At 47.4% G+C, this 21,542-nt stretch overlaps 1 protein-coding gene across 1 annotated transcript in view; it reads left to right on the top strand.

The window, feature by feature from the left end:
* Nucleotides 1-21,542, top strand: part of Kcnq1 (potassium voltage-gated channel subfamily Q member 1) — a 320,987-nt gene that overhangs the window by 246,389 nt on the left and 53,056 nt on the right. Inside the window, exons 12-15 of the mRNA XM_041666328.1 lie at nucleotides 4,670-4,745; nucleotides 8,509-8,603; nucleotides 9,191-9,237; nucleotides 10,091-10,152. Coding sequence (XP_041522262.1) covers nucleotides 4,670-4,745; nucleotides 8,509-8,603; nucleotides 9,191-9,237; nucleotides 10,091-10,152 — 280 coding nt within the window. The remainder of the gene's footprint in view (nucleotides 1-4,669; nucleotides 4,746-8,508; nucleotides 8,604-9,190; nucleotides 9,238-10,090; nucleotides 10,153-21,542) is intronic.

The raw sequence follows: 21,542 nt of genomic DNA, 5'->3' as shown, positions 1-21,542 counted from the left end.
CATTTTTAAACTTCCAACATTGGTGATTTGTGATCCCCCTCGCCCCATTCCATCCATCTTGCTAAAAGTTTCATCAATTTTATTAGTCTCTTTGGAAAGCTTTGTTGATTTTCTTTAATGCAACATTCATTTTTTTATTTCATCAACTTACAGCCTTATCTTTATTATCTCTTTCCTTCTACTTCCTTCAGGTTTAAGTTGGTTTTGTGTTTTTGTTTTTTGGCTTTTTTTTAAACTTGAGCTGGATCTCAGCCTCTCCTTAATACACTTAAGGCCATATATTATCTTCCCCTCAGTGTCCATATTTCAATACACCACCAACATTTGTTGAATTATATTTTTGGAAGCACGATTTTTAAATTTTTATCATATTCATTTACATGTGTGTGCGGAGGGGTGCGTGTGCCATGGCCCTTACGTGGAAGTCAGAGGACAACTCTTGAGAGTTAGTTTTTCTCCTTCCACCATGCAAGTCCTGGGGATCAGACTCAGGTCTTCAGACTTAGCTATAATTTTTGATACATTTTTATTATTCAATTAGGACTATTTTCTAATTCATGTAAGATTTTTTCTTTGACCTTGGGTTACTTAGATCATTTAATTTCCAAAACACTTGGGGATTTCCTAGGAATATTTTTAATTTGTAGTTTGATTTTATTGTGGACATGCAAAACGTGATTTAATGTCTTTGAAATTTGTTGAAACTTGCTTTTAAAACCTAGCACTTGGTGTCCTTGTAAATACTTCCATGTGCTGACCTTTGATGGCGTGGTTTTGTCAGTTAGGGCAGACTGACACTCAGATTGTTCATATTGTTTCTGTTGATGTTTCGCCATCCTTTCAATCCATAATCATTATATAGCTGTAGATTTTTCTTTTACCATTTTGTTCTCCCAGTTTCTCTATATGTTTTAAGGCTCTATTTGTAGGTGCATACAGATTTGGAATTGATCTTTTCCTGCTGAACTGACACTTTTTCATATAGGCGCCAGTGGAAACCCTGAACAACCTTGGATGCCATTCTTCAAGTGCTGTGCTTTTTTTTTTTTTTTTTTTGAGACAGGGTCTCTTCACTGGTCTGAAACTTGCCAAGTGGGCTCAGATAGTCGGCCAGTGAGCCCCAGGTATCTCCTATCTCCACTCTCCAGCCTTAGGATAACAAACACATGCTGCCATACCTAGATTTTTTTTTTTTAACCTTTAATTAGGGTTCTGGGGAAGGAAAGCAGGTCCTTGCACTTGTGAGATAAGCTCTTTACCAGGTAACCCTGAGCTGGTATCTTTGTAACTCTGAGATCTTTGTCTGACTAGGCAGGGCCTGGTGCTGGTTCGCGGATGCCTATGTTTAGAGAACTATGCTAGGATACCTGTTTCTCTGCCCCTTTCTTTTCGGTCTCTTTGTTTACCCTTTTAGTGAGTTCATGTCTTAGCTTTTTAATCCTGACTAACAATTCTCATCTATTGAGTGGAATATCAATTCACTTAGATGCACATTCTCTACCATCTTATTCTTACCCATTTTTTCTTACTATTTTTCTTTATTTTTTACTACATTGTCTCTTTTATCAAATCACCAATTGCATTCTTAATTTCCACTATTGTGTTGCCCTTTCTCTCTTATTTATTTATATATATATATATCTATTTATTTGTTGTTAAAGGGAATCATGGAATGTGGTTGAGACAGCACCTCGGGTAACCCAGGCAGGCCCCAAACCTCTGTGTAGCCAAGGATGACCTTGAACCACCTGATCCTCCTGCCTCCACCTCCCAAGTGCTGGAATTACAGGCATGTGCTACCATGCCTGACTCTTATAGAATTTCTTTTTCAGTCTTTGGAGATAGTTTCTATCATATGGTGAAACCCCTCATCTCTTCATCTATTTTCTTGACTCTATCCATCACAGTTATCTTAAAGCTCTCATCTAGAAAGTCTGATGCAAGCCACAGCCATCTATCTAGCAATGACTCTGTAGGTCAGACTCTGGGCTGCCCTGCCGGACGCACTCCTGGGGGCAGAACACTCACTTGGTGGCTGAGCAGTGTCAGCCTCACATGCCTGAAGCTGTCAGCTGTCATCCGAACCCTTCAACTCTCCTCCTTCACTCACTAGCAGGCTAGCTCGGACTTGTCCAGGAGGCAGCAGTTTTCTGAGAGGGTAAAAGTGAAATCTGCAGGTCTTTTGAGGCCGAAGCTTACAACACTGCGGTGGAAACAGACTCAGATCTTTAATGGCAGGAGCAAAGAGGGATTTTCGTCTATCTTTAACAGCCTCCATGTTCATACTCCTCCCTAAAAATCAAAGTTCTTTCTCCCTCCAACACACTTAGAGGTCTCAGTGTTTGCAGACAACACCTCACGTCCCAGCCTTCTGTCATCCGCCTTTTTTGTTTTCTGCTCCTAAAATCAATACTAAATATTATACAATGAATTCACAACCTCTAAATTCTAATTAATAGCTTTCTTCATTTTTCTTTCCTTCCTTCTTCCCTTTCTTCCTTTCTCTCTTATCCTCTGTGCTAGGGATTGAAACCAGTTTTTGCTAGACAAGCATTCTACCACTAATCTATGTTCCCAGCACCACCCCTGCTTTTTATGTAGTCCTAATTGGCCTAGAACTCACTGTATAGTCCAGGCAAACCTCCAAGTCACAGAGATCCTCCTGCCTCTGCTTTCTGAGTACTGGGCTTAAAGGCATGTACCAACACACCCAGCTCCCCTGCCTTCTTTTTTTTAACTTTTTAAAGTTTTGTTTATTTATCTTATGTATATATGTTTTACCTACATGTATATATGTGCAGCATGTGTGTGTGTGGTGTCCTTCTAGTTCAGAATAGGGCATTGAATCCCCTGGAACCAGAGTTACAGATGGTTGTAAGATGCCATGTGGGTGCTGGGAACTGAACCCAGGACTTCTGGAAGTACAAGCAGCAAGTACTCTTAACTGCTGATTCATTTTTTTCAGGCAGGATCTCACTAAGTAGTGCAGGTTGGCCTTGACCTCACTCTGTTACCCAAGAAGGGCCTGAATTTATAATCCTCCTGCCTCAGCCTTCTAAATATCTAGAATTATGAGTCCAGCTTCTAATTTCTTTATCAGCTGTCTACTACTGAGCAGCAAACCATAACCAATGTTGTGGTTTAATACTTATTTGTCTTGCTCACAGTTCCCTGGGTCAGGAGCCTGGACTCAGCTCTGCTGGAAGGTGGTTCTGTGGTTGTGCTTGGGATGACTCAGGCGGCAGCAGTCATCGGTAGCTTGCTTAGGGCTGGGTAGTTCAAGATGGCTCGGTCACATGCCTGCAATCAGTGCTGGCTGATGGCTAGGCACCTCCACTTACTTCCCTGCAACCACCCCAGTCACACTCCCAGCACCTGTGGTTTCCACACATGGTGAGCTCCCCGGACTCTGCAGTCACATTAGGTCACAAGGTCAGCTCAGATTCAGGCAGTGTGTAAACAGCTATCTCCTGAGGCTAGAGAGCCTGTAGCAGGTAAGACTGCAGAAAGCACCACCTCCAGCTCTCCAGCTAGGATCTGTGTTTCCCCTTCATCTTCAGCTTTTATATAAGAACAAAACAAAACAAAAAAACAACGCAGACGCTCCAAGATATCTCTGCACAGATGACTAGGTTTTCCTCTAATATGAAAAAGAAATCTGGGCTAGTTTAGACTTGAGGTTTTGGGGGGACCTCAACCAAAATTTTTGGCTGCTTCCTGGGGCCCCCATCCTAAAATAGTCTGAATCCCAAGCCTGTTGTCCTCAGTGACAAGAGCCTGCTAGCTTCTCTGTTTCATTTTTACTCCCTCCCAGCAACACTGTGCTCTGTGAGAACCCACAGCTATTTCCAAGGGGGAACTGTGTGAAAAAAAGATACCCTGATAGCCTTTGTTCTCTGGAATCCTGTCACTTGTATCCTGGTGGCTCTGTAGCCCAGGCTCCACTGTTTTCCCCACAGCCCAGGAAGCCCCACCGTTCCATCTGGTGTAGACATTTCCCACACTTCTCTGAGAAGGAAGCACAGCCTGGAGGCTAGGCTGGCTTCCTCTTGCCTCTTGTTTTCTGGGCTCGGGGCCCTTCGAGTCTAGCTTTCCCAAAGGCTCCCAGCAACTCTCTGTTGCCAGTGCGGTTTAGTCTGGCTGGTCAAATTTGAGCTTTATAAACTCTCCCGGTTTCTCCACTGCCTGGATGCCTTCTAGTCTTATTTCTGTGCACTCAGATGTCTGATCACAGGCCTGCTTTCTCCAGTGATGTTTCTAAAAGGACCTTATTTCTCGAAGGAGCCTTAGAAACAAACCAATGAAGAATCCTGAACAGTCTCTGTGAACAGTGCCCTCATAGCATGACTGTTGTCCTACCCCTCCAAAGGCATTCTCTGACTCTGCTGTTAAGAGTTGCAACCCTTGCAAACTGGGGGTACAGACACCCATCCCAGCTCTGAAACACAAGTAGGGAAAGGATCTTTCTCTCCACCTGTGGTGAGGCAACCCTCCCTTTCCCCTTTAGGAATCCCTAGCCTCCAGCTTCTCTAGAGGCAGGGCAAACCCTGGATAGAATGTTCTCTTTGTTCTTGGAGAGTTCATCCATGTTTGGCCAGGGTACCTTTGACATGTGTTGAAGGGTTACCAGCATGAAACCTGCTCACACTCTGCTCCCCCTCCTCCACAGGCTACGGGAGCATCATCGGGCCACCATCAAGGTGATCAGGCGCATGCAGTACTTTGTAGCCAAGAAGAAATTCCAGGTGAGCTCAAGTCCAATTGTGCAACTGGCCCCAAGAAGACTAGAGTAGTAGTATGCCCTCAGTCTTAGGTACCAAGATGCTGTGACCATAGTCCTTGAATCTCCACCACTGCCCAAGACAGCAGGCTCCTTCAAGGATAATGGCCCAAGGGTTCTTTGTCCCTCCACCTTGATTGTTAACAGGAACTTCATGGCCTTACTTCTCCTTCTGTGCAAGGTTGTGAAAGTGACAACCTGGCAATGTCACCTGGACAAGAAGTGACCTTGTCCTCAGCCACCTTGGAGCTTTCTGTATCCTACCCTACCTATACTGCTAATGAACAAGGGCTCCTGAGCTGGGAAAACTGCAGCTCTGGGATCCACTTGCTGCCAGCACACCTCCAGAGTTGTTCTCCTGAGGCTCTGAGACCAGGGCTCTCAGGAAATAAGGTAGCAGGCTGTGTTCCTCCTCTGCTGTGGGACAGTCGTGAGCAGAAATCATGAGGAGGACAGAGTCTTACTCCCCACTTTGCGAACATGCAATAGAAGCAGCAAGGAAAAGAAGGCATTCTCTTGCCACAAGGTCCTCGTCCCTGAGGAGAGAAAGCTGGGGCAGCCTATCTTAGTCTCCAAGGACAATCTCAGTGGTAGCCCTGAGTCTTGTTATAGGGCCACATCTTCCATACCAGGCCATGGGACTGACACAGGCTCCTGCTGCCCCCTCAGAACAGCCCCCACCCCAGTCCCGGAGCAACCCAAACCTCCCTCCTCTGTGAGAGGTAGGGGCTCAGACACAGTTCTCATCCCAGATTATCAGCATTGTACTAAGAGGAGCTTTGGGCGACATGGGTCTTACTCACTGTACTGTAGTCCTCAGCATCTCAACTGTTATGTTCCAGCCCTAAGAATAGCCCTTGGGCTGGCCACTGGCCCTCCTGCCAAACTCCTGACACTAATGAGAACAGGATGTGGCTCCTCATCCTAGCTACTCACTGCTACCCTGGAGGGTGCACATTCAACAGTACCATGGTGGCGTTCTGCTGCCCACGTGTTAGCCTGCACCCCCCCGCCAGTACTGTCACAACTCAAGTAGACCAAGTTATGTCCAAGCTCCCCACCATGGCTAGGGACTTCATAGTGTCAAAAGGAGTAAGGACAGCACCCAGCAGGGGGCAAATCCAGGAGGCACCATGGAGATTGCACTTGATACTCTTTCTCCCCCCACTTAGAAGTCATGTCCCCTACAGTTTCACGGGGTGCTAAAGGAGATTGGGGGACAAAACAGCCTCCCATAGAACCAGCTCTTCCCAGGTTGGCAAGGAGCCCATGGTCTCTTAGGGGCAAGAAAGGGCTAGGGTGTGACACTGGGAAGCAGTGTAGCTTAAATTGCTAATGTTTAAAAGAAATTGCTAGGTCACAACAGTACCCAGGCTGAGAAGTAGCCCCTGTAGGTGTTGGACTAGGTTTCACATGAGACAGTATGGTACCTGCTTGCTAGGTTTTATGCTGTCATGCTAGGTAGGCCCATGGCTACCTGGGGTTCACTTCTGCAGTCTGGATGCCCAGTGGAACACAGGAACCCTCATGGTTTCCAAGCAAGTCCCCCTTTGAGTCAGAGGTCGTCTAAGTGGTCCACACAGACCCACTCTCCATGGCCCACACAAGGGGCCTGCCTGCCTTCCTGCCGATATGTTTGGAAGCTGAGGAGGAAAAGCCCCAGAGCCCTGCATTTTCAGACCTAGGACACTAGGTACTAAGAGTGTCTCAGGAAGCTGCCAGAACAGGCCAAACAACTCTGACCTTCCTGCTCTCTGCTTCTCCCCTAGACACTCAGTCCAGGTGCTGGAGGGGCCCTGTGGGGGTACTGAGGCTTCTGAGTAAAGAAAAGTAAGGGCTCTACAGTGGGCTGACTTTCTTGTTGGGGACACATGGACAGGTAGTGGCAGGCCTCCAAGAAAGAGTGGGATAGATAAAGAGGGAGCCCCTGTGAGGAGGGCCCCAAGGGCTCTAGGCCACCCTAGTGACCCAGATTTCTTTCCTCAGCCATTCACCCACCTGCTTCCCACCCGGCCCTGCTGGTCTTGATGCAGGCATGCCTGCCTGCCTTGCTGACCGATAAGTCCTTGGCCAGCCGCCCTTGTGTCTGGCCTGAGGAGCCAGGGCCTCTTAGCCCTTGAAAATTTGCCTTGAGCACCCACATGCACAGGCCGGTCAGTCTGGACAGATGGCATTATCTTGGCTCATCTCTGGCTCCTGTTGCCACCAGAGACACTTGCCCTAGGAGAAAACTGGGATGGTCTCTTAGAGTAGCTCCAGGCAGATATTTGACAGAGGCTTCGCCAGCCCCAACCAGGTCCTGGAAGGGAGTTTGGCATTTCTAAGGTAAGTCTTGGCAGGCCTGGAGAACTGCTGACCATGGGTAGTTGGTGGGGTATCTGATCTTCCTCCCTTTTTTTTGTTTTTTTGTTTTTTGTTTGTTGGTTTGTTTATTTTTGTTCTGGAACTTATTCTGTAGACCAGGCTGGCCTGAAACTCAGATGTCCACCTGCCTTTGCCTCCCAAGTGCTGGGATTAAAGGCGTGTGCCACCACTACCTGGCTCTCTGATCCTTCTTAACTGCTTACAGTCCCCTATCCTGCTCCTGCAGGCCTGCATTCTCCCACTTCCCCACCACACATTTGATCACACACGTTTGCAGAGACTAGCACACTTGGACATAATGGCCCTCAGACCCTCAGACTATTCATAAACCAACATAAGGACTTGTCTTGCTCCTCGCCCAGGCCCGCACTGCCTCAAACTGTAGTTTCTGCCATCCTTGCTTGTTTACCCCGTGTGCTACCAGGCATGCCTAGAGGTGCCACACACTTCGTAAAGCATTTTGGCCCACACGTTCCCTTCCCTAGTACCGAGAGTGACCTTCAGTGTACACTACAGAGAGACCCAGGTCCTGGACTCAGTCATTGCCACCTCTGGCTGACAAGGTGCTGCATCAGGATTCCTTGGCTTTTCTCATCTTAGATCTTATTTTATTCTCATTCCCTCCTAGACATAGCAGAGTAGACCTCGGCAACCCATTTTCCAGAAAAGAGGAATAGACTCAGTATCCTGTTTTACTGAAGACAGGAACAAGGCTCAGAATTTCATCTTATACGAGGGAGGATCAGGGCTTACATCTCCGTCTTCAGAAGATGGTAAACTGGAGACATTATCAAGCTCAGTTCTAAGGCTGTCGTAACTACATACGCAAAGGACCAAGGATCTGTTTAAGTGCTGTCCCAAACTTGGCCTCATAACAGTCACTGGGTATGTAGGCCACAGAAGATGTGGTGGTCCTGGTGCGCAGAATTACCCTGGGCATGACAGGTCCTTCCTTCATGGGAGCTAGACTGTATTAGGGGAAGTCCGTGTGGCATTGGGAGCCGTCTGGAACATATGGTGTACTAACTCCCCACCCCGAGAAGCAGCAAGCATGTCAATCATCAGTCTAGGGCCCAGATGCACTGTAGCTGTGCAGCACCATGTATCTGGCCTGCTAGGCCAGCTCCTCCTGAAGAGGCTTGGAATGAGGACTAGTAGACCGGCAGGAGCTGCTGTCTGGTCCTGCTGGAGAAATGACTCGCAGTGAAGGTCCAGACAGGCTACACTGGCAGCCTGCAAGGATTAAGCCTGCTACTATATATGTTCTAAGCCATTCCTCCCTATTGCTGCCCCCTCACTGTCTACATTTAGAACTGAGCCTACAGGACTCAGAGGAAAGTAACATGTGTCTTTCTGACCTGCAGCAAGCACGGAAGCCCTATGATGTGCGGGACGTCATCGAGCAGTACTCTCAGGGCCATCTCAACCTTATGGTGCGCATTAAAGAACTACAGAGAAGGTAGGCACAGAAATGGGTATGGTGACATGGCCCTGGGAGGGCCCTGGCCTCACAGGGAGAGAAAGAGTTCTTAGTGAACCCCACCCCTGAGTTAGCCTCCATCCATGGATCTTCCTGCCACTGGGGTGGGGCTAAGGATCCTGACCATTCAGAACCAACACGGTCTGGGATTCTGGTGTCAACCCTTTTTCCATTGAAGCAATGTGGTCCCTGTGGCCCAGCACAGCTTTGGACCTAGAAGGCTAGTTTTATGGTCTATCTTGCAAACCTAGCTCTGTGTATATTTGGGAGAAATGACTGTACCTTCCATAGACAAGGCAAAGGTTCAGAGCTTCTCTGTTCTCACTCCATTCATCCATCCAGAGAAGAAGTCTAGGCACCTCGGCTTCTGCCTCTCATCTTTGAACTTCCTGACTGGCTCTCTCAAGAGCATTGGCCACAGGGTCTTAGGTGCCTCTTGGCAGGTCTTGGAGTGGCAATGGAAGATACCCCTGGAGTGAGTGTCATGTTGTCCTCCTATACACAATGGCCTGTCTTTGTGGTGCCCCAGGCATTGTGTGAGTTGGTGTCCCTCTCTTCTCTCCCAGGCTGGACCAGTCCATCGGAAAGCCATCTTTGTTTCTCCCCATCTCAGGTGGGTGTCTGCACTGGTACCTGGACAGGGCAACCCATGACTGACTCTCTGTCCCCTTCACCCCCCTCTGCCTCCCCTCTTATCACAACAGGCCGCTAGGACCCCCTGTAGCAGATAGACCCTGGTAGGCAAAGTGTCTGTAGACAGGCTGTATAATGGGATGTTTTGGTGACAACAGAACCTGCTGTGCCACTTTAAATAACAGATTTCTAAAGCATCATGGTCAGACTCTGGGTACGGTAGTGTGAACCAAGGGCACATTTTCCCGTGATGGAAGGGCCAGGCACATGGATCAGATGAGCAGCCAGCCCAGGGTTTCAGGGGCCATGATGGCTCCGGTGCTCAGGGATGCACAGTGGTATTGGGTGGGCTAATTCTTGTCTTGGTGGGAACCCCCAGGTCCTCAGGATAAGGGGCTATGTGGCACCAGGAAGAGAAAAAGCAAGGCACATTATTCCTGGTGACAGTGCTAGCAGAGGTTCAAACGGGACTGTGGGGCATAATCCAATGTTGGGGACCACTGAGACAGCAGACACCATGGCCTGGTGATGGGTCTAAGCCCAGCAGGTATCATTCACAACCCAGCTGAATCAACTCCTGGACAGAGAGTGCTCTGTCCCTCCTGGAAGACTCTCAGGGGTTCCTAAGCCAGAAGGAGCAAGGATGACGCCCAGATCCACTCTGCCACTATAGCACCTCTCGCTGTCCTGACCCTGCTGTTGTAGTCGCGAGAGAATTTTAAAGGGGCATTTTTACCCATTTCCCCAACTCCTGCTCCTTAGGTTCAGTCCATCCAGGCTCTCAAACCCACACCCGCAGCTTCATACCCATGACTTTGTGCTCTATCCCATAGAGAAGAGCAAGGACCGTGGCAGCAACACCATTGGTGCCCGTCTGAACCGGGTGGAAGACAAGGTAGGCTCCCACATCCACTCCATCAGCTCCGATAGTTGCCTTCCTCAGCCAGTGCACTACCTCAAGGGCAGCAGCTCACTGCACCACCGCATTCTACTGATCTCCTCTGTGGGGTTCTTGAGAAGCACACTATGTGTGGTGGGTGGGCAATACATCTCACAGTTGTGTGCTTAGGACATCAGAAGGCTGCCTACCTGCTGGCTGCTTCTGCCTAGTGTCCCAAGGCCTGTATCCCTGCCTCTGCCCTGGGAAGGAAGGAGTAAGACCTCAAAGTCAGTCACACTGAAACCTTGAACATGACCTGGCTCTTTCCCTCCATTCCTTACCCTTTGAGCTTTCTGCTCTAAGTGCATCCTGACTGTGTTCTAGTCAGGAGGTAGCTACAGCTAGGCTCCCATCAACCTTCCCATAGGCTACCTGGATAGGATCCTTGCTGAGTAGGCCAAACCTTCTGAAGACTCAGAACCTGGATAGGGTAGATTCCTCAATGGTGCTGGCCTCTACTTACCCTGGACCTGACTAATGTGGAAAGTCCTCAAGATACTGTGGTAGGTTGTGCTCGATCTGCCTGGCCAGGCTATTTTTAGCATCCACTACTATAGGCATACCCTATGGTAGCTCCTTGTATACTGACTGCCCACAATCTCATGTTCCAGAATGTCACAGCTGGCATTGGCTAGGCCACTAGGCTACTCCACTGACCTCCATGTTCTGTGCACAACATCCTACCTTTCACGAGCCGCTGGAGGCTCTGACTCACCCAGGGAGCTTTCTTAGGCCCGTGGTACAACCCACTGCTACTCTTTGAAGTCTCTGCAGTTTGAGGTGTGCCGTTATCTTGCCAGACAACTTGTCTGTATACACGGATTTTATCTGAACATAACTAGGAGGCTAAAAATAGTGGAATTTCAGTTGAGTGGGGAGTGTAGTTGCTGCTGGGTTGCCCTAGCAACGCCTGGCTCTGGCTCCCTTCCAATATGGGCTGCAACTGGGCAGGTAGGCAAAGATAGTCTGGCCCACATAGGACAAGCCAGCTTTCCTTTTCTTAACATATCCTGGGCATTGGGCTCCAAAGTCTCTCTTCTCCTCACTAGCACAAGTGTCCCCAGTCTGGGGCAGCCATGGAACTCTGTGGTCAGTGAAAGGAATCAGGAGGGGGCATGGTCTAGGCTCCAGATATTCTCTGGGACTCTGGGGGTGTATATCTCTAGTACTGAGTCTCACTATAGGACCTGGTATAACCTGTAGCATCCCAGACCTGAGCAGGAGGTACTGTGGCCATTGATCAGCAGAGTGCCCAGCTAGAACAAAGATTGTGCACATCTGGCAGGATGGAAAAGATACTCAGAATGTTCAGCTCACAAGGCCTAGGCTCAGTGGTGGCTTCAGAGCCTTGTTATTTTTCTGCGTGATCAAGGATACCTTTGACTTCCCTCTTTGTACATGGGCCTATTGGACCAGTGACAAACACCCCAGTTTGAGTCTCCTACTCAACCTCTCAGACAGCCCCAAGTCTTTCCTGGTCAAGGCCACCTTTGCTGACCATTCTTATTGCTAATAGGAATCAGGGAGGTCTCCCCCCACCCTCAGATAGCATAGACCAAATCCTAAGTATGTGAGCCTTCTCTCACCAAAAATTTCAAAGCAGCCTGCTGTCTCCAGTCCCAGTAGCCACAACAAATTCCTGACCTGATCAAGTTCTATCCCATTCTAACTGTTCACCTTTCCCCTTCTCCCCATTACACACACAACAGGCTACCCTCAATCCCAGAACAGAAACCTGGTGTCTCCTGTAAGTGATAGAAGGTGATAGGTATTGTCTCCTACCAGTGTCTCCCTTTCCAGACTCAAGATATGGCTGCTCAGCAGCAGTTGGGGTTTAAGAACCAGGTCACAACTCTGTGACCAAGGTGGAGCCTGTACTGGCCCAGGGGCAGAGGCAGGGGCAGGGGCAGAAATATGTGCCAGTGTTTCATCAGATCAGAACAACAAAGGGCTGATTTTCCAGAGTCCATGGTCTCTGGGAGCAAGGTTTAGGAACAAAGCTAGGCCGATCCTCAGAACTCCTGGTGACCTTGGCCCTGTCTGGGCTCTGAGCCAGGTTTGCAAGGATGCTGAGATCCTGCACAAACACCTCATGGACATCACCCTTCATCTTTACCCCCTGCCTCAAGATGGTTAAGATGGGGGAGTGAGTCCTCTGTCCAAGGCCATGGTCCACACTGAACCAAGGCATCTCCCAGAACTCTAGCCTGGACCCTCATTGTACATCAAGAGGCTGTAAAAGATGCACTGACCCAAACAGCCCATGGCAGTCTGCCCAGTCCCTCCCCTGTCCGGGACCACTGCCCCCTGTGGGGACAGACCCTGGGAAAGAGCTTTGCTGGGCCCAGAGGGCACGATAGCATGGCCAGGGCCCCACATCATCACAGTTATCAACGTAACCATCGGGACCAGAAACAACCCAAGCGCAATCCTGCTGACCTTGGGAAGTAGGGGGACAGGAAATCCCTGGGAGCCCAGCAGTCCCAGAGCGGAGCCAATGCCAGCCAGCCTGGCTGAGCCCAGCCAGAGCCCCTGGGATTCCCTGCTGACAGCCCCTCCCTCCCACCCCTCCAACCGCAGGCTGGCCAAAGTCAAGTCTCCAGTGCCCAGCAGCTCACCTAGCTCAGCTTAGCCCCTCAGCTGTGAAGGGTGTCCCACCATAGGCCACCTACACAACAGGGCTGAACCCCACTCACAAACAGCTGGATCTCACTCTCAGAAGAGGATCAGGCTAAGGAACCATGGAGATTTGGGGTGTCTATTTGTAAGAGTTTCCCAGGAGAAACAAGCTGAACTTGTTCAGAGGTGCTTCGGTTTTTCTGACCAGGAGTTTCCTTAGGTCTAGGCCAGGGACCCATACCGGGGAGCCATGCCCATGGACTCCTGTCTTGCAGTCACTGTATATTACTGATTCCTTTGTTCTAAAAGATCAAGCAGTCTCCTGTGGTCACACAGCTAGTTATACAAAGAGCTGGTCCTCATGGCAGTCACAGATGTGGGAAAGGGAAGAATAATTCAGAAGTTCGAGATCCTTTGGAAATGAGACTGGAATCAGCTCTGAGAGCTAAGGCTGGGTAGGGGTCAGTGGCCTTATCCAGGGGCTACAGCAGTCAGGACTGGTGGCAATTCAAGACAGTATAGGCCATCTTGTTATCCCTATAACAAGAACCCCAGAGTTCTGGCTCCTGCCCCTTCTCTCTGTTGCTTAGCCCTGCCTAGGCCCCCCACTGGCTTCCTTAGGGTCCTCCAGCTCTCTGCAGAACCCACACCCTCCTCTTCCCTATGGTGTTCTTAGCTCTTCTTGGACCTGGACCTGCCACAGTGTTTATTTTACAAGCTAAGCTCACACTGTCGTGCTGATATGCCGAGCACAGTGGGGCCAAGAGACTGACTTTCTTGTTTTCTGCAGGAAATGTTTGTGGCTCAAAGCCGGACACAGGGGAGCTCTGGTTTCCAGACCCTGCTCATAGGGCATCTAGGGGTGGGGATTAAGGCCCCAATACTCCTTCTGCCTAGTCCTGTCCTAGAACCCAGGCCATACACACTTCTTGTACAAGGACACTACTCAGCCCTCACCACCTGCCTTCACTTCATGGACCATCTTCTATCATGAGGCCTACAGAGTGGCCTCTGAGACATTATCATCCCAGGCCATTCCCTGGATATCCTGTTTCACCCTTGCTCTCCAGTGGGATGTCTTCTAAGCCCAGGCCTTCAAGTTCTCTGGCTGGGGGATTAGTTATTTAGACATCACTGCAGACTTCCCTGCTTCATCTCTCGCATCCCATATTAAGTCTTAAATGCTGTCAAAATCCATTTAATTCTATTCTGCCATTTTTGCTGAGCTGTAGCTCCTCACAGATTAAGTGGTAAGGTGTTCCCATCAATCCTGTATCTGGGAATACTTTATGTGAGTCTTGATGTTTTTTTTTTCTGTCTTGAATGTTTGTTAGAACTTTAAGGTAACACCATCCAGACTGCTACTTCCTTTGTGAGAACATTTTAAACTACTGATTACAGGGATTTAAGGCTTATGAACTACTAGGACTCTTTATTTCTTCTTGTGTCAGTTTTGATAAGCAGTTGGACTGAGGAATTTGTACCTTTCATCTTGGTTTTCAATTTTATTGGTGTTTACTGCATGTCTGTAGCATCTGCATTTTGCCCCGGTACGCTCTCATTCCCAGTGTTGTTTATCTGTGCCTTTTCCTGTTTCCCACAGTGACCAAGCCTGCCATGCATTCCCCAATTTTATTGATATTTTCACCAAGCTTTTGGCTTTGTTGATCTTCTTGCTTGTGGATTTTATCTTGCTTATTCACATCTGTTTATCTCTTTCCTTTTAATCCTTGGCCTTAATGTATTTTTCTCTCTCTACTTCTTAAACTGGATAATTAATTGTTAATCTCCAGATTTTCTAGATTTTTAAAGTGTGTAAGCCATGACAGCTATTCATATCCTTTACACTATCTTTATTCTGTAAATACCACTGAAAGGCATAACCCATTTTTTGAGACAGGGTCTCACTATGTAGCTCAGTTTGGCCTCAAACTCCAGACTGTCCTACGCTAGCCTCCTGAGTCATTGGGGGGACAGCCCCACAGCACTGCCTCAGGCTGCCTACGTTTGATAAAGTGCTTCACTTTCACTTTCATCTGCTTGGGCTGTATTTTTCTAATCTCCATCATCTCTTGTTTATGCCAAGAGTTATGCCATGGCAGCATAACTGTGTGGTTTTCATCATTGTTATTATTGTGGTAGAACTTTCTAGTAACATTGTTTCACTGTCAAAGAAAGTGTTCCTGGGATATCAACCCCTTGGAATGTTTTGAAAGATGTTTTATAGTGTAACACGTGCTCAGCCTTTGTAATGTGCCTTGAGTACTTGAAAGCATATTCTGCAGCCATTGGATGCAGGGCTGTGTTTACAAGCGCTCGAACAAGCTTGTTCATTGTTTTATTCAAATCTTCTATATCCTCATTGGAATCTCTTTATCTATTTGATCTATCATTTCTAAGAAGTCATAGGGTAAATTTCTGTTTAACTTTCTAGGAAACCACTAGACTATTTTCTAAAGTTGTTTTTTTTTCCCCTTGTTTTCCCATCAGCAATGTGTAAACGGCTCACTTTCTCTCAGCCTTGCAACTAGGCAGTAGGCCTGGTCTTTTCTATTTCAGCCCTGTTAGTGAGTATGTAATGGTATCTCATTGTGGTTTTGATTTGCATTTCCCTAATGACTAATGATGTTGAGCAACTTTTCATGTGCTTATTAGCCATTCATAGTCTTCTCTGGTGAAATGTTTATTCAACTCTCTTGCCCGTTTTCCAATTAGGTACTCCACTCTATTGTTGAGTGGCAGGAGTTTTTAATATGTTCTGGGTACACGTCCTCCATCAGACGTACGACTTGCAAATACTTTCTCCTAATCTCCGGCTGTCTTTTCATTATCTGAATTGTCTTTTAAATCACAGAAGTTTTTAATTTTAATGAAGTCCAATTTGTCTTTTGTATGTTTTGTGTGGTTCCTGCTTTTGATGTTCTGAGACCCCTTTGCACTATCTGAGGTCATAAACACTTTCTTGCTTTCTTTTTTCTTCTTGTTCTAGAAATTATATAGAATGAGCTTTTGTATTTAGGTCTAAATTTTGAGATAATTTTAAGGTATGAAATGGAATAAAATCTAAGTTTTTGTTTGCTTGGTTTTGTGTATATGTATGTCTACGTGTGTGCATGCACAGGTACACATGTGTACAGGTATATATGTGTATGGGGGTCAGAGAAACACCTCAACTGTTGTTTTTCAGCAGCCATCCCTTTTATTCTTTGAGAAAAGTTCTCACGTGATCGGCAGTTCACCAAGTAAGCGAGGCTGCCTGGTCAGAGAACTCCAGGGACCCACTTGTCTCCTCTTTCCCAGCCCTGGGATTACATGTATGTGCCCACCATGCCTGACTTTTTTATATGAGCTCTGAAAACCAAGCTCCGGTCCTCACGCTTACACAGCAAGTTCCTTAACAACTGAGCTATCTTCCCAGCCTCTTATAGATATCTAGCCAGAGACCAAGCATAGTGGCGCACACCTGTAATCCCAGCACTTGGGAGGCAGAAGCAGGTGGGTCTCTGTGCATTCAAGGCCAGCCTGGTCTACACAGTGAGTTCCACGCCCAAGCTGACCTCTAACGGTCTAACAGTCTTCAATATTTGCCAACAGCAGATGCCACAAAACAGCTGCTTCTTAACCTACAGATAGTCAGTTTTCCAGCACCATTAGTCAAAAATCTTTTTCTTTGATCAATTAGCAATGGCATCTTTATCAGAAATCAATTAACAAGCCTGGCATGGTGGTACACACTTTTAATCCCTGTACTTGGGTATTGATACAAAAGGACTAGGAGTCCAAAAACAGCCTCAACTACATTCCAAGTTTAAAGTCAACCTGGGCTGGTCTCAAAAAAATTTAAAAAAAATCGTTGACCATAAATGTATGGGCTTCTTTATGGACCTTCAATTCTATTCTCTTGGTCCATATACTTGTCCCTAAACCCACCCCACACCCTCTTGATTATTGTGTCTTTGCAGTAAGTTTGGAAATCAAGTAGTAAAAGTCCTCTGATTTGGTTTTCTTCTTGCCTAATCTGAGACCTAAAAGTTTTCATATGAATTTTAGAATAAACTTGTAAATTTCTATTTTTAAAATAGAAAGAGGGGAGAAAAGGCAGGTAAACAGCATAGCTGGCTTCTGGGATTTTCTGCTGAACCTGTGGATCCTTTGGGTAAATGGACATTTGAGACCATGAATACACTATCTCTTTCCTTGTCTGTGTTTTACTTTCATTTCTTGAGAGGTAAGGTTATGACAGGGTTTTATTTCTTTATCCCAGGCTATCCTGGAACTAACTTTACCATAAAATTCGCAGTCTACCTGCCTCAGGTTCTAGGATTACAAATTTTCTGGTACTTTTTTGTAGTTTCTGATGTCTAAGTTTTGTGCTTTTGTTGTTGTTGTCAAATTCACCCCTGCTTTACTCACCATGCAATTGCTAATGGGGTTGTTTTTCTTAACTTCACTTTGGAATTGTCCATTACTAGAGCTAGAAACACAATCTTTGGCTGACCTGGGAAAATCCAAATTTGCTATTCTTGGTTTTTGGGTTTTGTTCTTGCTGTCAATTCTGTTAGATTTTCCGTTCCTGCTATAGATAATGAAGAAAAACTTACTTCTTCCCTTCCAGTCCAAATGCCTTTAGTTTCCTTCCTTCCCTCCTTCCTGCTCTCCCTGCCTTCCCATTGCTCTTACCTTGGCTGAAACATCAGTAATGTGTTAGAAAGACTGGAGATCCACTGGGAGAAGACCCCCAGTCACCTGCCACTAAGGACAGTGACGGCTTTGGATCTCCCATCAATGCTTCCTGTCGGTTAAGGATATTTCCTTCAGTGCTGAGTGCCCTGAGAGCTGACCAGAAGTAAATGTGCAAGTTTCCCACATGTCCTTTCTGACTCTATCGAGGTGACCACTTGTCATTTAACCCCTTATTCTATTAATACAGTATGATACCGTAACTGATTTAGGGGTACTAAACCAACCTCACATTCCTGGGATAAGACCCATTTGGTCATAGTGGGTGATGACTTTTTTTATGGTGCAGGGTTCAGGTTGCTATATTGTGTTAAGAACATTTGTATTTATGTCTACACACACACACACACACACACACACACACACACACTTATGAGACGGACAAAATGGAGATTGAGGCAGAGTGTCCTTGTATAGTCTATCCCGGGCTGGCCTGGAACTTACTATGTAACCCAAGCTGGTCTCAAACTTACTATGATCCTCCTGGCTCTGCCCACACACCCCAAATACTGGGGTTCCAGCACTACCATGCCTGGCTTGCATCTATAGTCGTAAAGAATATTGTACTATAGCTTTCTTGTGCTTTGTAAGTTTTTTGTGTATGTGTGTGTTGTACACATGTGGATATATATGTGCATATATACACATTACACACACATATATAGACGTATATATGATCAGCAAATTTGCCCACCTCTTTCTCACACACACTGCTTTCCATGAAGTGCCTGCTTTGCTTCCCTCTCCTGCTGCTACACAGATGGGCACACATCCAGCCTGGCCTTTCCGCCCTAGGCTCGAGGTTTTCCAGACCACTCAGAAGATAAGAGTTTGAGCTCTAATCTGAGCTGTAACTAGCTTGAGGATACAGCTTCCCAGGGCAAAAACTGTTCCCTTCCTCTTAACAGTTAAAGCCATCTTGACAGTCTTCTCAGGGAGTGGGTTAATTTTGTTGACTTTCCCACCAAGCTATTTGAAGGTTGGAGCTTGGTGAAGATTTCTGCTTTGAGACACCCAGTTTCCAATGCCCAACGTCATTAGTAAGAAACTAAACCTCACAGTGCATGGGCGCCCTTGGAAGTGCTTACCTCTGAGTCTTAAGTTTCTAACCTCCCCACTATCTAGTCAGCTCCTGGCTGCTAGTCACAGATTTTTAATTTTCCAGTAGTGGCTCTAAAAAGTAATACAATGAAATTGAAATCACAGTCATGCATTTTATTTAACTCGGGATACCCCAAATACTATGATTCCAATATAATCAATACAGAGACCGTTAGAGCAGCTGCCAGTCTTCCCTTTTTCTGAGTCCTCAGAAGCCAGACAAATTTTATACATATAGCCCATCTCAATTTGAAAGCTGGGTTTTCATGAGAGCTTCTGGAGTCATATTAAGACTTTATAAAATTTACAACTTGGAAAGGAGATTTGGAGGCAGTTGTCTTTGATTTTAAGATCAGGTCTTGCTCTGCAATCCAGACTGGCTTAAAACCCACTGTGTACCCCAGGCTAGCCTGGAACTCCCTATGTAGCTAACAGTGACTTTAAAAACACAAATGATTCCCCTGTTTCAGCCTCCCAAATAGATTACAGGCCCAGTCTGGGAAAAGAGATTCTTTAAATGTTCTTAAAGCTCAGGTAAGGACCCATGTACAATTAATTTTAAATTTATTAAAATGAGATCATTAGAACTCAGTTCTTCTGAAGTTAATATGGGGTTGGGGCTGAGCTGTTGGCTGGCGCTGTTTCATATATATGACATACAGGGAGGCAAGAGTGGCCACGGCCAGACCAGGAGGTCTGTGAACACCAAGAGAAGAGTGGGGAGGGCATGGAGGGAAAGAGGGATACGAAGCAGCATCTTTGGCCCTGAACCCTTTGCCTATCCAGACAAACATACTTGCAGGGTCCCCTGGGCTCCCTCTCCTAAGCCCGTTCCCCAGTCCATGTCTCACCCTCTCCAGTGTCCCAGAAGACCACAGGCTGGGACCCACAAGCCATTCTCCTGGCTGATTTGCCAGCCGCCATTAAGAGCCTTGCTACCTGCATGGGCTGGTTACATCAGAAAGTAGGGCAGCCTAAAACACTCCACAGCACTGCATCCCCCACCAAGGCCCCCTTCCCACTGTCCCCCAGCCCCACTCCATCACCCCTTCTTGCCTTGCTGCTGGGCTACTCTTGAGTGACAGGGCCGTAAACAGGCCAAGGCCTGGGGCTCCAGACGATCAAAGAGCTCCCTTCAGAAGCCGGCATTCGTTTGCTATTCTGGGAACTGGTTATTTTAAGGTTCGTGTATTTTTTCTTTCCTGAGGAGCCGTCTTAGTGGATGGTGGAGTCCTGAGGTGCTTGGTCCTTCAGTCAAGCCACACAAGCCCTGTTTTGTCTAGGGTTTCAAAGATAAACCTATAATGAAAGCGCCATTTGACATAGTGCCCCACCACCCTGGTCCTGGGCGGGAGTGGGCATGGCTGCTGGGGAGTCCCTGTACCCAGCTGACACTCTAAGAGAGGCCACTCATGAAGCCTGAACTCGCTGTGCGAGGCTTGTGTCCTGTGAGCTACACCATTCTGCCTTCAGGTATACCTTAGGACCTGAGAAGAGTCCTTGCAAAAGACCACCCCCACCTCCGCCATGGTTAGAGGAAAGTATCAGCTGCTAACTTCCCCCAGAAGGAAGTCAACATGTAAGAAAATGACACCATCACAATGGGTAGCATAGAGTGAGTCATAGACTTTGTGTCCTTGGTGTAGCAGGCTCTCTTCAGTCACGGGTTCTATAGAAAAGCCTGGGGAAGGCTGTGAGAATCGGACATCCGCGTGCCTTTCCAGACTATAGCTTAAGGATAAGCTCCAGGTCCAGCAGAGGGCTGGACACTGCTGACTGTTGACACCTCAAGAAGCTATGGAAGAAGAGGAGCTAATCACAGTGGATACCTCCCAAAACAGAGTGTCCTGAAGTCCTATGGCCATCAGGACCTAGTATGTAGTTCTGTAGGGATGTTGCTGTTACCCAAGGCAGAGCTGGAGGAGCAGCTGCAGGCCTCATGGCCTTTCTCTTCCTAAGTGGTTCTGGTGTAGCAAACCATAGGGTGAATATGGGGATTGTAGATGGCTCTCTTGTTGTTTAAGCAGGAGATTCTGATGCCTAGCAACCAACCTCTTGATGCTTCTCCCAGGGCTGGCATTGGAAGGAAAGCAATGTCTGACCCACAGATAGACTCAGAAACAATATAGCTGTCATCCCCACCTGTTTTCCTTGCCCTGGTCCTCTAACCGGCTGCCTACTGTCTGCCCTGGTACCGGGACTATCACAGCCTGATACCCTGTGTGCTAGGCCCTCTCTGTCCCAGCTCTTCCCAGGCCTACAGAGTAGCCCAGCAATAATGGCCAGCCTGAAAATGACCTTATACCCTGCCCATTGTGACAGCAAGTCTCAGAGCCCAATCCAACCCAGACAGCCTCTGAGAGAGACTGGGAACCTTCTCCACCATCCATATAACAAGGACATTATCTGGGCCTCAAAAGCTGCAGACAGACATGGGACTAGAGCTCACTCCCCTGGGGGCGGGGGGGTGATCCTTTCTGCCTTCAGCAGACCCCACTGTCTTCAGTGAGCCTAAATTTTCTCCTTCATCCAAGGTATGGAGGACACTCTATGTCAGTTACCATGAATTTGGAGAAATTAAGAGAAAATCGTGGCCTTCTCTGGTTTTCTAGTCTGGCCTGATTTGGGGGTCACTCCCCTGTGGGGAAACCATGCTGGTTTGCTGCAGGCATGATCTCAGTGCTCATCTCAAGACCCCACTGGGCCTATCTAGCCCCTGAACCCCATGCCAAGGGTCATCATCCTTTTCCGCAGGCTCTGCTTTCCCCAGGTGTACTGCATCTATGCTATTCTACTTGTGTGTACAGGCACACCACAAGCCCTGCGCTATCGTCCGCTGTCTGCTTCATGCAGGTCAGAACCTGGACCTCCTTCAATGCCTTTGG

Source organism: Microtus oregoni, unplaced genomic scaffold (assembly GCF_018167655.1).
Source record: "Microtus oregoni isolate MIOR12 unplaced genomic scaffold, Mior012 000016F_ref0000370, whole genome shotgun sequence".
NCBI classification, from domain to species: domain Eukaryota; kingdom Metazoa; phylum Chordata; class Mammalia; order Rodentia; family Cricetidae; genus Microtus; species Microtus oregoni.
Note: the sequence above shows the minus strand (reverse complement) of the source record. Positions and strands in the feature narration are given on the sequence as shown.